Source organism: Pinus tabuliformis, chromosome 3_1 (assembly GCF_031772625.1).
Source record: "Pinus tabuliformis cultivar Carrire ecotype Pingquan chromosome 3_1, CPIR1, whole genome shotgun sequence".
NCBI classification, from domain to species: Eukaryota; Viridiplantae; Streptophyta; class Pinopsida; order Pinales; family Pinaceae; genus Pinus; species Pinus tabuliformis.
The window spans coordinates 479,357,942-479,375,878 of record NC_142301.1 but is presented as its reverse complement, the minus strand read 5'-3'; the positions used below and the strand labels follow the sequence as shown (position 1 = coordinate 479,375,878).

The 17,937-nt window shown below is 36.6% G+C and overlaps 1 protein-coding gene across 1 annotated transcript in view; it reads left to right on the top strand.

Moving 5' to 3' along the window:
• The first annotated feature begins 6,079 nt into the window (after positions 1 to 6,079).
• LOC149187869 (F-box/kelch-repeat protein At2g44130-like) overlaps positions 6,080 to 17,937 on the top strand; it is a 63,960-nt gene continuing 52,102 nt past the window's right edge. Inside the window, exons 1-2 of the mRNA XM_089409804.1 lie at positions 6,080 to 6,245; positions 6,336 to 6,421. Coding sequence (XP_089265930.1) covers positions 6,080 to 6,245; positions 6,336 to 6,421 — 252 coding nt within the window. The remainder of the gene's footprint in view (positions 6,246 to 6,335; positions 6,422 to 17,937) is intronic.

The window sequence follows — 17,937 nt, the reverse complement described above, 5'->3', positions numbered from 1 at the left end:
GGGGTATAGGGCAGAGATGTGATTCGACATCATTAAATGTAGGTGTTGTTATTGTTTGCCATCTTTACATCGTGGGGGTGAAATATTGTTCCACGTATGTGAGTTATAGGATCTTACCCCACGTAGCTTCAAGTATATTGGTGGTGCTCCACGCACGTAAAGTATATGGGAATGCTCCCATTAACTGGTTACATATTAGACATCACTACTATGTACTTCACTCCCATGTACTGTTACGTTTATTTTGGGAGTCCCCTATAGGTTGCTATCCATCCATAGATAACCAAGTTTGTCACCTTTCATATAGCGATACACAAAACACACTGTTCGGGGAGATTGGTTGTCGTACCTTAATTCCTTGGTTTGGTAAGGTGTATATTGTAGTTCTCAGTTGCTTGGTAATCCTTAATGCCTAAATTACCCTCTTTTTGAGTTATTTCTTTTTGTGTCAATAAAATCTATTTTCCAAAGTGGAGGAACAAAATCCCCCTCCCCATCATTCACATAGAATGAGAAATATTCCTCCATGTCGGCTTAGAGGTTACTCCTAATCGTTGTCCTAGACATAGGGAAATGAAAACTAGTGAATCGAGAACATCGGGAACTACTTTTCAACCTCCACCCAATATTAATCATCCAGAATCATCTGAACCCTTGAGTTCTGAACCCAAGATTACATATTTTCTTGTTGGTGACACTAACACGATTGAAACAGGAGTCCCTGAACTCTGTTACGTAAGGTCCTTGAATCTGATCTCCCTGAGTCCAAAACTATGTTTCCTGAGGTTATTGAACCTGAGGAGGCTCAACCATCTTTACTTGAGTCTTTGGGGCCTTCCTACTCTCTTCCTTTGTGTTAGACAAAACCAATATATCTTGGACTTGATGGTGAGTCTCTTCCTTACATACTTATAGGCATTAAAGAGATCCCTCAAGAAGAGCCTCATAGTTCTACTCTCGTTCATTAGGAAGGACTTAGTTTTTATTGAATGAACCCTATTCCATGTCCTCAACCTCAAACAAAATCTCATTTACCTAATTATTTTGGCTTACATGCATATTTGATGTTGAAATCCTCATTGGGATTGTTAACTACAACTCGAAATGATTCAAATTTCTTAGCCGATGTCCACCACTATGGTTGAGACATCAAGCATTGCATCCTCATCTATGTTTGTAACATCACCAAAATGTCATTTATGTGGTGCCTCGTCCATCCTGCTTGCCTATGACTCGTTAGGTAGTACCTTTTCTGGTGTGGCTTCTAGTCCTTGGACCTCTCCCATGACATCTGATTCAGGAATAATGTATGATACTTCTCTTATGAATGCCACATAATCATCTCCTCTTCCTCCATCTACACCTACAATAGAGAAGCAAGCTGGCCCTTACATTAGTGGGAAAATCTACCCTTAACAACCAAACCCTCCTTACGTTGGGTACCCTCCATGTGGATCTCAGTTTCCTCCATCATCCCCTCCTCCCATGGTAGGGGGGAACCTGTTGTTGGTGTACCTCAATATGGTAATCCCCCCTAGTTATAGTCATCCTCATCCTAGAATGGCTTCCAATGTTTGGAGACCCACTTTACCCATACAATCTAGTTCATATTAGGATCAATTGTTGAATCCTCAAACTGTATCATCTTCATTGCAAATTCCTACCGATCCCTCAGAACCTCAGATCAAATACATGTGAGCCAACCTTTACATCTCATTCCAACAGTGTCTGGTTCCCCCCAAATATCAATTCGACAACCTATACAAGGTTCCTCACCTTCTCAATCTCTTGCACAAGGTACTCATGTTTTGGTAGGTCAAATTCTTCAAAAATTGACACAGTCTCAATCAAACTTGTACTAGGGGGAAAGAAAAATTGGATCGAGCAACAATATGGATCACATCAAGTGCCTTTTCAAGGCCAAAAAATCAAAATCGAACCATTCCAGCAACTTTATTGCCATCCTGGGGCTGGGAAACAAACCCAATTGTACACTAGTTATAAGAGCCCTCCATATTCTTGTAACTAGGTTCCTTATTATCAAAACCCTCCTTATCTAGGAATGCAAGTGCATGTTGCCCAGGCTATCCCTTCATATCTAGGTCACCCACCTCAAAACTTTAATCGACAGTTGTCTCTTGTGGCTACTCTTTAATTTTCATATTTAACTCGGCTTACTAATGATCCCATCTATTACAACAAACAATCCATCTTGCAGACAAGACCGATCTCCTTAGATCCTAAATGGAAGCTAGAAACAATCGTGACAAATGAACTGACTCTTTCCCTAAGTCGATCTTGTTCGAATTATAAGCAGTCTAGCTAATGGATAGACATCTTACCGGTTTCATGAAATGTCGGATGAAGATCCCTGGTTGTGACTTGATGCAGCTCTTTAATGCTTGATAGGACCACAAACATAAACCATAAAAGAATAAAAAACACATGTGATATAAAAATTCAAACAAATTAGCCTAATGATCAAGGAAATTAGGGATTGAACTTGCATTAATGAACATAATAAACATTTGAAACTATTCACCATTCACAAAAGACAAAATCAATGGGAGAAAATGCTCATTGTATTAATCATAAGATAAGAGGAGCCTTACAACCTTCGTCTTGATGCCATGAGGTCCCTCCCAAATTCCTTCAATCTCCTCCTCAGATACCAAGCTCTCCAATCTCAAACTAACAACATAAGTATGTATTCTCTGAATTCTAACCTCCTTCATCCCTCAACCCTCTAGTCCTTTTATAGATCAAAGAGGGGGAAGTTTCAAATCCCTAAGAAGAGGATGAACTCTGTTTAATGAATGATTAGGTTACCATGGGAAAAGGGGTGGAGAGGCATCTTATGAGCATTCTAGTTTGAATAATCATCACCTGGAAGATTTTACCTGGGAAATATTCGACCAACTATGTTTCTAGAATGTACTTTTTATTTTTACTTTCTAGAACTCACTTGTGCAGATTTATAGTTAAAAACAGAGAGAAACTCTGCGTTGTTCTCGTAGTCAATTTCAGAGCATGTGCGAGAAACGTTAGGGAAATCAGCACAGGTGAAATTTAACAAGGTGTGAGAGCTATTTGACCCAAATTTTTCATATGCTTCAGCATATATTTAGTTGTTTGAGTTCTAGGGGAGATGGTTTCAACATGTTCACAGATGGTAAAAATATCCATAAATTGATCAAGTGTCATGGCGACAAATTGACATTTAACAGATTCCCCCCTAAAGTGCAAAGCCAAAAATAAGTTTAAAGATTGAAGCACTTTATCATTCCAAGGATTAGATCATAGGAAATGGTCAGAACTTGCAAGGGACATTCAAGGGAACATAAAGCAAAATATATATCAAAAATCATCTTTGAGATAGGCATTCCCATACTCAAAGTAAAGCAAACTCAGTGAATAAGCATGGAGAAACTAAGATCATATAGATGGTAGTCACAACATGGAGACAACCATATATCTACATAATCATGAATATAAAATCTTCTCGCAACCTAGAATGATGAAACTAGGTCCAAGGTCTTGATTTCCATCTCTTCATCCATAGTACAATTCTAACCATGCGAGTGAATATCTAGAAGTTGAACATGGCAGAAACCACTTGATTACTGTTCAATGATGTGAACCATTAACAGGCATGAGAGAAACCACCAATAATGACAATAGTTCTCAAGGTACTCCTAGTAAAATCTATGGAGTGTGAATATGTGATATAAAGTGGAACACTAATAGAATCATTCGACCAAAGGCTAATGATGAGAATCTGTCATCGAAATTGAAAAACCTGCCATTAAGGCATGCACGCTTCAAGGTATTGAAGGTTTCAAAATCAACTTCCTAGATAATGGGGTAAAGTTGATAGGAATTGATTCGTCGTAGGAAATCCTACGACCCGAAACATGATATGAAGGTTTAAAAATAATTGCAAGGACTGATTCAGGGATGGATGACGGGAATGAAGGTAAAAATTTTGCAAAATAATTTAAACCAAGGTTGAACTTCTCTTGAACACATAATGACACTATAATGATTTGGCAGCACTTGACTTAACGATAATGCCCAAAACCATGAGGAATTTCATTGAGTTTTGATTAACTGTAAGGAAAATTGATTTCCCAACCCCAACATGAATGTGACGAAGCCTCGTGTTCAAGAGTGACATGATACCTTTTAACTGGTGATGTAGAATGGAAACTATCCCCAATTTCCCCCCACTATTACTAGCAAGTACCTCTTTGTTTCTTACTAGCTTGAAGAGGATAACGTATTCTTGGATAGTAAGCTCATCCTTTGGATGAGACCATCAAAGTATTTCTAGTGAACACTAAGAAGGAATGGTTGGGTCTCATCATGCTTAACGAGTCCTATACTGTTTAATTTTTACGAGTCCAGTAAAGGGGTAACTCGATGTCATTTTAATTTAAGAGTTTGAAAAATACATAAGATAGTAAGAAGAAAGACATAAGTAGATTCCATCTAGCTCTTTTCCATCAGTTTAGTCTCTCAAGTCTAAAAAAGGATAAAATAATGCAAGAGATAAATCTATTGAAAATGTTTGATCAACGTATACCTTTTTTGTAAACATTCATGGCTCAGTCCAGAAAAGGGGTAAACTTATACTGAGTGGATGGTTGTTCATTTACTTCTACGAGTTTGAACAAGTAAGTACTCGACAATATCTTTGTTTTGAAAAATTCTGAAAAGGGCTTAAACAAGACTCCATATAAAAGTCTGCTAAAATGTCAAAAATGATTTATCTTGAATCCATAGATAATACTACATATTTAAACTCAATAACCCATCATAACTGCTCCAAAAGGTGTTTTCCTCTCAAAAAGATTTAAAAAAAAATAAAAAAAATAAAAAAATTAAAGATAAGCTAAAAAACTTATAAAAGTGGGAAAAATTAATTTATTTTTACCATTTGCATTTTCACCAGTTCAGAGTAGAGACAGGGTCTTTTACCATGAAACTTCCAAGATCGATTCCAAGCTAGCCGACGGACAAAATCGCGCACTGATTCCTCAAGGCAGAAGATCTCTCCATAACTTGGCTTTCCATCCATTTATGTTTTCATTTTAAGCTTTCATTTGGTTCTTTGGTAAAATATTTGTCCAAAAATGCATCATCAACCTTGCGCGGGTTTTGCTCAATCAGACCAACTCAGGCCGATAAAATTCTACAAACGGAAATTGTTAGCCTGCATGGAATTATGCTCGAAATTTCTGCATAGTTGCGCCCTGTCCATAAAAGAGTGGCCACACAAGCACCATGGCCTATTTTTAAAACAAATTTTGAAGCCCAAAAAACATTAAATGAGTTTTAGAAAACCTTCTAACTGCTATAAATTGGTCATTTCAGGTAATTGTTTTTCTCAAAAATGGAATGGAGGGAAAGAGAGCAGAAAGCTAATGATGTGGCTACTTTGGTAGATCCAACCACTTTGCAAGCTCTCAGGACTTGTGGCCTCCTAAAACACTGGCTAATCCCTGGGATGAAAGCCCAGATAGATCGGATGACATGGTATGTGAGGACCTAGAATTTCCAAGAACAATGTTTTCTGATTGTTGATCTTGGCCTCACCATTAATGATGATGAAATCTATTTCTTGAATGGGTTGTCTCATCGAGGATCTGATCTTTCACTATTTGGATCGAGATCAGGGGGAGATACTACTGATGGATACTTAGGGCGTTGTTGTAGGGGTGCATCGCCCAAAGATGGATGGATTGACATTCAGTACATTGAACATTTACCCTTGAGGACCATTACTTTTAATGTCTACAAATTGTGTGGTAATTCTTCCCTTCATCTAGCCACACGGGAACAAATGCATAGAGTCGTGGAACACTGGGAGTCCACAGTATAGAGCTAGTGCGAGGAAGTAGTGGTATATATGAAGGACCAACTCACTAGGTGGAAGAATGGTAAACAGAAGAATTTCGGTTATGGTGCCATTCTAATTGATTTTTCCCTAGAGAGGGTTCTTATTCTTCTGCCACAACAAATTTTGCTAGACGAGGGGGGTTCAAGGGATCCACTGTTGATGAAGTGGGTTGCACTGATGGCATGCCATGGTGATGACAATCATGTAGTGAGGTATATGGTAGAGTTTTTCGACTGGCTGAGCCAACAGATTATTCTGATCGAGGACTTTCTGTATGTTGATATAAATTACAGAGGTGATCCTGATATCCCACTTCTAGTCAGAGCTCACTGGGGTGATCTAGGTAAGAATTTCTCATTTTAACATATTTTCAAAATTTTCAATTTTAAGTGTTTTTGTCTTCAAAAGCTAATTATCCAAAATTAGTGTGCAGATGTGGGTCCAATTCGACTAGTCGAGATGAGACGGTACAATGGACAAGGCGAGCAACCTATAGTAGTTGTGGCAATGAACCCAGAGGTAAATGACATCTTAACAGAGTTGGAGCACAACCTTCAGAGGTTGAATGCCAACATCCCAAAGACTCGAGTTTATTACATTCCACATGCATATCAAATGCATGTAGTTGGGGTTCCAGGGCCTCTCATACATTTGTTGCATCGATTTGCTCATGCTATCATGTGTCATCATGAGCATCACCATGCCTATATGTTCTAGATTCTATGACCATTTTTTACTTTTTGGTGTGAGCATATTTGGAAAATAAAAGCTCACGAGGCCTTATGTCCTTGGATGACATATTTTGTAGACACATCCAGACTCTATTAATGAAAAATATGTTATTTTTATCTATGTTTATCTCGATCAATGTATGAATAAATATTGTTTTTAATTTAGAAATGTTGGAAATGTCTATTTAAGATGTGATTTGCCAATGCATCTATCAATGTGTTTAAATATCTCGAAATGTGTTCATATTCTATATAATCAAATTTCCTTTCCAAGAGACGAACTCATAAAAACATCGTTAACATGGTTAAAGTCCTTATTGAATAGATTCATTTAAATGTAATAATGTGAGCTATGAATCAAACACAACGATTAAACATTGGGTACCAAATGTAATGACATCAGATAATAGCTCAATTACTGCGCTATATTATGCTATACTGTTTGTTGTTTGACCGGGACCTCGTCACTTGGAGAATAGATAACCTAGGCTATTGAAGATAAATTTTGAGTACTACGACTATCGCCAACAACAAAGCCAATGTAAGCCAGAGAAAATTTTGACATCTGTAAATTAAGTGTACAAAAAAGATAATCAAGAGAAGTAGTAAAAAATCACTACTTTATCACACATACCTAAAAATGGTAAATAATATACAAATCTTCACCAAAATTTTATGCAAAATATTTCTTTAGGTGAAGACCATATTTGAGCTTTCCCAAAATAACATCATCATAATCAACCAGCTCATATGCACCTTTAGCTAATACGTGTTTTATGATATAAGGGCCATGCCATATGGGATTGAATTTCCATGCACCTAGCCTGTCATGACCTTGATCATATCCTAAGACTAGGTCACCTTTTGAATATGTACAAGGATTAGCGTTTTGATTATACTTGGTTTTGACATGTTTCTAATGAGCTTCGCTAGAAAATACAAAATTACAAAGATTTTCATCTAAATGGACTAAATGTACAAAGCGTTCTTTGTCTCAAAAGGTAGAAGGTAATAATTCGATAACTAATTTAAGAGATGTAATTTCACATTCAATAGGTAATATGACTTCCAAACCATAAACCATTTGAAAAGGGGTAAAACCGGTCGATGTTTTTACAGTAGTATGGTAATCCCACAGTGCTGAAAAGAGCATAGAGTGTGAGGTTCCTTTATGCGTACAAATTATCTGTTTAATCATATTGGTTAAAACTTTATTGACAACTTTGTCCTAACCATTACCTTGTGGATAATACAGATTAGGGCTATCATGGCAGAGTTCAAGTTGCATGGATAGTTAGACCATTATAAAATTATGAAAATGACTATTGTGGTCTATAACAATAGCTTGTGGAATGCGGAACTGAGCAATCACATGATTGAAACTGAAAACAGATACAATTTCATTGTTGTCTCAATATGTAGGCATCACCTTGGCCCATTTTGTAAAGTAATCAATTGTAAGCATGATATATCCATGCCCCCCGGCTGAGTGAGGACTACCAGTGATGAATTCGATGTCCCATTTGGTAAAAGGACTGACATTTATGATTGAGTGAAGAGGAGTAGGAGGTGCTCCCATTTTTCGATCATAAATTTGGTAATTATGGCATTTTAGGATTGTAGTGATGCAGTCTTTAAACATTAACAGCCAAAAACATCTAGCACGTAATATCCTTTTAGTAGTAGCATACCCAGACATGTGATCCACACATGCTCCAGAGTGGCAGACATTAAAATCTTTTTCGGCTTCTTGAAAAGTTAAACAATGTGAGAATACCAAGTCGACACCATGATTGTAACGAGTGTCGCCAACAATATTGTATTGTTGGCATTGGTATCATATTCAATGATGATCAGTTTTGAATAACTCAGGCCTAAAAGTTTCTGGTTGGAGATATATAATGATGTCTCCATACCACAGATCTAATATACCAATAAGAAAAAGAGATTTTCCAGCAAAATAATCTCTTGCTATAGTTTTTATATCAGTATGGGGGAAGTCACACAATATTTTGGCGAAAACAAAGGATTTCTTTGATTTATATTTTTCAAATTGTAGATCAAAGTCTTGTAGAATGACTATCCACTTCGAGTATTTTCCCCCTAGCAGTTGTTTCATGAGAATGTACATCATAGTGTTGCAATTTGAAATGACAGTCATTTTTCGGAGAAGTATATAGTGACAAAATCATTGAATAGCTTATGCAGCTACCAAGGCTAGCTTCTCCACATGTGTGTATTTAATCTCAGTTTTAGTGAGACCTCTACTCAAATAGTAAATCACATGTTCACTACAAGAATCATCCTCTTCAACTAACACCATGTCATTGGTGGCATCATATGCAGCTAAGTACAGAAAGTAGTCTCGATGATAATCAAGTGGATGCAGTAAACATACATTAGTCAGTGCATGCTTTAATGCATCAAAAGCTTTATTAGCAATCTCATCCCAAAAAAATGGAAACACTTTTTCAACAGTCGAGTAAAACCCTTTGTTAGTTTAGCATAATTTTGGATGAATCTACACAAAAGGTTTGCCTTTTCTTGCAAACTTTCGAGTTGATTAAGGCTAGAAGGAGCAGGAAAATTAAAAATTACCTCTACCTTGAGGGGATCAACAAATTCCTTCCCTTGAAACAATGAAAGTAAGAATCCAGCCAGATTGCACACAAAAAACACACTTGTGTGGGTTCAAGCGAATATTGTAATGCCTACACATAATGAAAATTTCTTTTAAGTGCGATGGGTGATCTTGTTGTTTCATGGAATGAGCCGGTAGGTCATATAAATAAGGTTGAACAATATGCTTGATATCATGCAATGCATAAGACATTACCCATTGAAAAGTCACGCCGGAATTTTTTTAGGCCAAATGGGAGTTTACGATAAGAAAAAGTTCCCCATGGATGTATAAATGTGGTTTTTTATTGATTGGAAAGGAGTATGTTTATCTGATTGTAGCCAAAGAATCCATCCATAAAGGAAAAAAATTCATTTCTGCCACAGTCATCGACAAATTGGTCGATATATGGAGTTGGATAATTATCCTTGGGACAAGATTTATTGATATCTCGGTAATCAACAAAAACTTGAATAGTTCCTTTATTTTTATTTACGGGCGCAATATTAGATACCAAATCAATTAAAGGAATAGGGTAAATGAATCCTTCTTTCAACAATTTCTCGACCTCAGTTTTGATAGCAGCGGCTTTACGTGGATGTATTGGACGTAATTTTTTTCTAATTGTCGTAGAAGTTAGATAAGTTTTTATTTCATGTACAACAATGCTAGGGTTGATTCTTGGCATCTTTTCATAGGACCAGGCAAAAATGTCACAGAATTCCTGAAATAGGGCTTTGTATGTCGAAATTTATTCTAATGAACAAGAGGCTCCTATATGAATATTTTCAATTACTCTTGGTTTCAATGAGATATTGATAGGTATCGTTGCCGATGTGTTCCCTAAATTCTATTCAGAAAGCGCCTTGATCCTCTCCCTGGCCCGATCCTCCTAGGCAACTTCGATCTCGATTTCCATTCATGCTTCTCCTCTCCCCCGCACCTTATGGATGGATGTCGCTTGCTGCCGGCTTTCCCCCCTTACCTTACTTGTCAGTCAATTTGTGGAGGCTAGCAATTTTGGTGTGTAGGCCGATCGAAACCCTGCCTATAAGGAAAGGGAGAACCTAAACTTGCTATGCTCAAGGGTGAGCCTGTCGAAATCTCGACTAAAAGGCCGCCATCGGCTCGCCCCCCTCTCAAATAAGTAGCTAAGGCCCGAAATCGTCATTCAATCTATCAGGAATGACGTATATGAGAAAGCGTCATTCAATATCTCACATCGAATCTGGTATGACACATATCGATGCATTCATTCGTTATATACGTAATTACGTCATTATGTAAGAAAGGGTAGATATTGGATTTTGAGGATCGCTAAGGGTATCATATGAAAATAGTGATGAGAAATTATTCTTGATTTTATCAAAGGATGGAAATAAATTTGAATGATGATGAGTATCATTCCATGACATTTCATCTAAGGTCTTAACTTCCATAATCCCTTCATAAGTTAAAAAATATTTGTTAAAAGGATCAGGCAAAGAGATTGGTTCCAAGTGTGATAAATGAGAATATTCATCAATGATCATATTCATTTTATCATCATCAGATTTTGATGGGTTGGAAAAACACTGAATGGCATCATAGGCTAACTCAAAAAGACTACGAGGCATTTCATCACCATATAAGATCATTTCTGATTCTGACTATACTTTCCATGGATCTATCATTTCAAAAGTACTTGATGTAAAGTTGATATGTGCTTCATTATGAATAAGAATGGTTGGAGGGAACATGAAATTTTCCATCAAAGATGAGGCTTTGAGACATGAAATTTCCCAACTTCTTCATATGGAGTGGTGGATTTTCCAACAAATGGGATACTGCTGGTAGAATTAGGGTTAGAGATATGATAAGACAATTGATCTACTTTCACAATTCTTCCATTTTGAAGAAACATAATCATCCTAAAATATGATGGGACCACTAGTGCCATGGCATGCTCAGACCAAGGAAAAGGTTATAGTCAAGTTGAGCATCAACAACCTCAACATCTATTGCATCTACTTTGCCCTCTATTTCTATTGGAAAATCATTCAAAATTCCATATGGATGAAAACCTCTTCCATCAAAGGCTTTCAAGGTCATGGAAGATTGATTGATTGTTGGAGAACCCAAGGCTTTCCAACAGGCAATGGAAATAATACATGTTTATCCTACCTCGTGAACCATTGTTCGAAAAACTCGTCGAGTTCTGACATGAACTACTATCTGAAAATCTAGTTGGTGTGGGAAACATGGGACATGATTTTTGAGATCAAAAATAATCAAATGGGAGTCTTGAGGATATACAACTCATATGGATGATAATAATAATTTACTTTGTGCTGGAAGAGTTTGTAGCACTTTAAGGGAAGACATAACCAGATCTTCGACGATGCTATAATTTTGGCCAGCTCTTGAATGAGGATTAAAGGCTGACTTATGAAGAATACCCTTAGGAGGTGGGCAAATTATCATATCAAGATTTGGTTTTTCAATATGTAATGGTTCAAAAGAAGGAGGAGCAGACGCGGAATTTTGGCCAGATGAGTTGGAGTCATCTCCATTTTCAACAGGACTTTTTAACGCATAATCTTAGGATATCATTGCTACCATAACTCTAGAAGACATCATCATGATTCCTGCCAATGGGTATGTGGAGGATTGGTTGTGAGAGACCATTTTACTATCTTGAGGAGGAAAAGGATCCTTCAAAACAATGGGCGTGGGCGCACTTTTGACGAATTTGGAAAATTTGGCCCGATGAGGGCACTCCTTAGTGTAATGACCTTTCTCACAAATCAAGCAAGGATATCAAGGTTTCCCCCTTTCGTTACATGGTTTTTTCTTCGCTAATTTATCCTTCGAGTGCTTGTCTTGTTTAGTTTTAGCTTTTCCCATTTTCTTATTTCTAGATGACTTACCCTTGCCAGTATATGAATCTACAACGTTGATTCCAGAATTAATTCTGGGAGAAGGATCTTCATTAGGTGAATCGGATAGAGCTGAAACTTGAAAATTATTAGAATTTTTTTTTTGATCTTAGATTTCTACCTCATAGAACCAATCATGCCATCGCTGACATGTGATCCTAGAAGAGGTGGATTACTTAGAGTCGATCAAGGTAAATCTGGGATCCTTTCATACAAAGTACCAGAATGAGTATAAACAAGATCGATATATTGAGCACGGGAAATTACCCACTATTCAGTTACAACACCCCCTTTGGCCACATCTTTAGTTATTACTGTTAGAAGTAACTTCATGAACCACTCAGTCAAAATCTGGTCTGGAATGTAAACTTTAACTAGGCAACGTCTTCATCTTCATTTGTGAATGTGATCTGACATATGGGTTGACGTTGACTTTTTTAAAGAAGTCAAAAGTTCAATTCCATTATCATATAGAACAAGTGACTGAAAATGGGTCAAAAGTATTGTAGCAAGGGAGTTGAGCATGATGAAGGAAGTTCATGGAAATTCTACATACCGTTTTGTTGCGAAACCGATTAAGGTTCGTTGAAAAAGTAGTAATCTAATAGAATCATCATTTAATGAGTTGAGAATGAACCAAATATGGTAGGTCATGACATGGTTGGATGGATATTCACCCAGCTTACCTTCGAACTTAGGAATATCACTAGGAAACTTACTAGGAATAGTCATTCAATAGGGTAAATAAAGAAATGGATCATTAGTTAACCAAGAGAGGTTGGGAAAATCCAAAGTTGCAATGAAGGGAAACCAATGATTAGGGTCCTTCGATGGATATTGATAACCCAAAGGAGCGAGTCCCATGGTGGGAGGAGGATATCAAGGATATTCTAGGATAGCCTAAGCAGTTGGAATCTGCATACCTCGTGGGTATCTAGGATGAGCCATACCATATTGAAGTTGAATAGGTTACTAAAATGTATGACCTGGGTATGGTTGATTCTATAAAGGGAGATTCTTACCCATCTGACCTTGAACAAACTGTCCCTGAAAGGGTTGACTTTTCAAGGGTTGACCTTGGAGAAATTGAGTTTGAAAAGGTGTACCTTGTATAAACTGACTCTGGGGTAAACATTGGAAAGGTAGGCGTTGAAGTGGTACTTGCATATATGTAATTCTAGGTTGAACAACAAGTATTTGAGGTGCTGAAGGAATCATAGGAATGGATTGAACACTAGATGTCTGAGGTAAAGAATGAACAAGTGGTTGCATTGTAAGTGAGATATTTATTTGTGATATTCCTAGAATGGGAGTTTTAAAAGAACTTGAACCTGGGTTCTGAATAGTCATGGACATGGCAGACTTCCCTATAGTTTAATGAGTACTTGGGGCAGACTACTGAAGTGATTGTTGGACAAGTGTTGATGGGTTAACCTGGATGGTTGGTTGGACTTGAGAAGGCATACCATGAAAAGGAAATTGATTCATTTGTTGTCCAAGAGGTTGGTCGGGTTCATACAAAGGCACCCGAGAAGCAACGGGAATTGACTGTTGAGAAGGGTTCCATATTGTATTTAATCTAAGGTAAGACATTGCAATGGCAGGTTGAGGCATAACAGGCTGACCAAAATGGGTTTAAGGCATTTGAACATAATTAAAGTAGTTTCCCCCTAGATGTAAGGTAACGTACACCAAAAGGTTGTCCTCCAGGTGGAGGTTATGATCGTTTCCTCCAAGGTGAATAATAACCACCTGTTGAGTTAGCTTGTGGATTTCAAACATTTTTTTTTGTAAGCTTGGTAGGCCTCTCTAATTTTCATGTCCATTACACACCCCACTATGGGGGAAGGGTAGCCCAAGATTTGAACCCAAGACTTCCGGTTCGCTGAGATTTCATTTGCATGGCCACTACCACTTGAGCTACCCCATGCGGACTTGTGGATTTCGAACATTACCAAAAATAATATTAATGACTTGTTCATATGTTAAACCATCATTGGTAAAGTTAATTATACGATTTTACATGTTTGAATATGAGTTCGAGGAGAATCTCCTGAATAAGCTCCAATGAGAGAGTGATATCCAGCTGGTAAAAAACCACCATACAATATGGACTCTAGAGAAGTGGAATAAATGGATGTATTTGATATATTAATTCTAGGAATCATTATGAACCAGTCAAAACTGGGAACGGTAGAATAAGGAGTTGTGTAATGCAGAATCCCTTGCCCTAAAGAGTTCAAGGGTGTAAAATACCAAGGATCAGGGTGAAGAGATCGAAACAAAATTTCTAAGATATATGCAAGTTCACTGGTAGAAACTATAGGTTCTTCTTTTTCGTCGGAAAAAAGTTCTTCAACGGTAATGAGACAAGGAGGGAGACTATTATTAATGATAAGTTTCAAAAACAGTGAAAGTTGAGGATCCAGATTATGTGTTGTAGTAGGTGTATGAATTTTAGGCTTAGAAATATTTGACTCAAATTCATTAATATCTGCATCAAAAACAAGGTTTCTATCTGAAGATTCCCTAGTATCTAATTTAGTTTGAATGAGTTCAGTAATTTGTAAATCATTTGCTTCTGAGTGTGATGTTAATTTCTGAGTTTGATCAAATTCGTTTTATGTTACTTCAAGGCCTAAAATAATAGATGTTATAGGTTGATTAACTTCAATTCCTCTTACATCAGAATCTATAATAGTAGAAGTTCTAGTTTCTGTTGCAATTCCAGTTTTAGATGATTTAGATTTTTCTGATTTAATATTTTCTAACTGACTTGGTGTATACTCTAAGGGATCCCTAATTATCCTATGTGATTGTCTTGGTAGTTCTGCCACAATGAGAAAATTTCAATTTATTAATCACACAATATCTAAATCACACCTAAAGTCTCTGAAAAGTTAAAAAAAACACAAAAAGTAACACACGCTAAAAAATATAGGAGTTCAAACCATACAAAATTACTCTTCAGAGAGATCAATATTTATTAGTTGGTAATGAAATTCAACATCAAAGAGATCAAGGTGAAAATGTTTATAGAAAATGAGTGTTTGGAACTAGTTGCCATGACAACCTTCTTAATGAAACTATCTTGTGCAAGTAACTCATCTATAAACCATCTCAAGCAAAAATTACCCTCCAGAGAGTCCAAGTGAGTCTAGCCAACGTCTGTTCCAGGTACCACAGGACCTTCCCTCTTGCGTCACCTTAGGTAGCGCCCTAGGATTATAGTTACTACATTGACAAAATACAACAATTTTACCTGGGGATAGTTGTAGATTGGACGTACACGCAAGGGATGAGTAAAAAGCTCAAACCCCTTGAAGGCTCCTCCACATGATCAATTGGAATTTTACTTTTAAGCAACCCCAAGTACCTTTCAGTACCATTGTAATACGGGTAAATCACATTATCTAGGACAATGAAGTGGGTCGAATCACTTCACCAGATTTGACATGACCGTGTGCTTAACTCATGTTTAATAAGAGATTCCCAGAGTAAAATCAAGATTCTATTGTTCGTTTGTAGCTTTGTAAAGTTTACTTCCTTCCCTATTCCAAAGACCTACACTTAAGTTTTTGTAGGTGAAAAGTGTTGGGTATACGACCAAAGTCCCACATTGACTAGAAGTGGGGAGGATCATGGGTATATAAGGATGGACAAATATCTCCATTGGTATGAGGCCTTTTGGGGGTAAGTCCAAAAGCAAATCCATGAGGGCTTAGGCCCAAAGTGGACAATATCATACCATTGTGGAGATATGTGGTGTCCAGAGTCCTTACAAAAGGAGCCCTAAAAAATACAAAATTCTAGGTGAATTTTCATTAATATTGTATTATTAAGTTGTTATTTTACTCAATGGGTGATGAAGGTGAAACTTATGATGTTGTGACATGACTCGAAATGCACTCTAAAACTCAAAAGAAACTTTAAATTTTGATGAATTTATATTTAGAGAAAAGAAAGAGTTTTCTTTGATTTTTGAGAAATAAAATGCAACAAATCACAACTTTTCCAATTTTATCAAAACAACCAATTTCACTATTTTATAATGAAAAATGCAGTCAACAAACTAATTTCCCTAATTATCAAAAAAACTAAAAAACTCTTTTTTTCAAATCACTCAAAACTTTCAAGCATACAGGAATCAATCAACAAGATTGGAGAAAAGACATATTCTCCCATGAATGCTTTGATTCAATGACAATAATAGTGCACTCACAAAAATTTTCCCAATATGAAAGAAATAACTCCATTTATCAAGAAAAAATAACCATGATTCTTTCACAAAATTACAAGGTCTTCAAAAACCCTAATTTGCAATTCAAAGTGATTTTGACTACAAATAAGAAATATTTAAGGCTTAACCAGTGTATTTGATAGAACAAAATAAGAATATCACTCACAAAAAGGCATCCAAACTTGTTTTGATCAATCATCAAATCGAAGAGTCAAAACCCTAAGGTATTCTTTCAAGAAGACCTAATCTTCAAGAAATCATCAAAAAAGAAATCAAATGAGTTTAGAAAAGACAACACACAGTCCAAACAAATAGAATGACACTTTCAAAAACAAAAATATGGTTGTGGGTTGAAGCTAGCATGGAATTTTCAGAAAATTTAAAGGACTACAGAGGTTTCCAATAGAAAATAGAGCGCATGCACTTAGTTGCTACGAAAAAAGGGTGCAGAGCTACACTCTGTGTACAAACATGAATAGCAAAGGGAGGAAAACCTAAAGAATAAATAAAAAAATCAAGAATCAACCACTCAGATCTAAAAGGAAATCAATTTATGAAGACTCATGTCTCGATAAATCAGAAAAATCAGAAAACAACGCTAAGGAAACAAAGGAGAATAGAGGTGTTCTGCAGTATGGTCGCCGGTTTGTTACACCAAAAAATCCATCTCACGGACAAGAGTGATCTCCCTAGATCCTAAATGGAAACTATAAATAATCATAACAAATTAACTTTCTCTTTCCCTAATTCGAACTTGTTCGAATTATAAGCAGTCTAGATAATGGATAGACCTCTTACTGGTTTCATGAAATGCCTCATGAAGATCCCTCATTGTTACTTGATCTAGCTCTTGAATTCTTGATAGGACCTGCAAACATAAACCATAACAGAATAAAAATCACATGTGATATAGTAACTCAAAAAACTTAGCCTAATGATCAAGGAAATGAGGGATTGAACTTGCCTTAATGATCATAATAAACAATTGCAAACTATTCATCATTCACAAAAGACAAAAACAATGGGAGAAAGTGCACATTTGTATTAATCAGAAGATAAGAGGAGCCTTACATCCTTCACCTTGATGCCATGAGGTCCCTCCCAAATGCCTTTAGTCTCCTCCTCAGATAACAAGCTCTCCAATCTCAAACTAACAACATAAGTTTGTATTCTCTGAATTCGGACCTCCTTCATCCCTCAACCCTCTAGTCCTTTTATATATCAAAGAGGGGGAAGTTTCAGATCCCTAAGAAGAGGATGAACCTTCTTTAATGAAAGATTAGGTTACCATGAGAAACGGGATGGAGATGCATCTTAGGAGGGTTATAGCTTGAATAGTCATCACATGGAAGCTTTTAGTTGGGAAATATTCGACCAACTATGTCTGTAGAATATACTTTTTATTTTTACTTTCTAGAATTCACATGTGCGGGTTTATAGTTACAGATAGAATGTAATTTTATTTTTACTTTTTAGAATTCACTTGTGCAGGTTTATATTTACATACAGAGAGTAGCTTTGTGCTA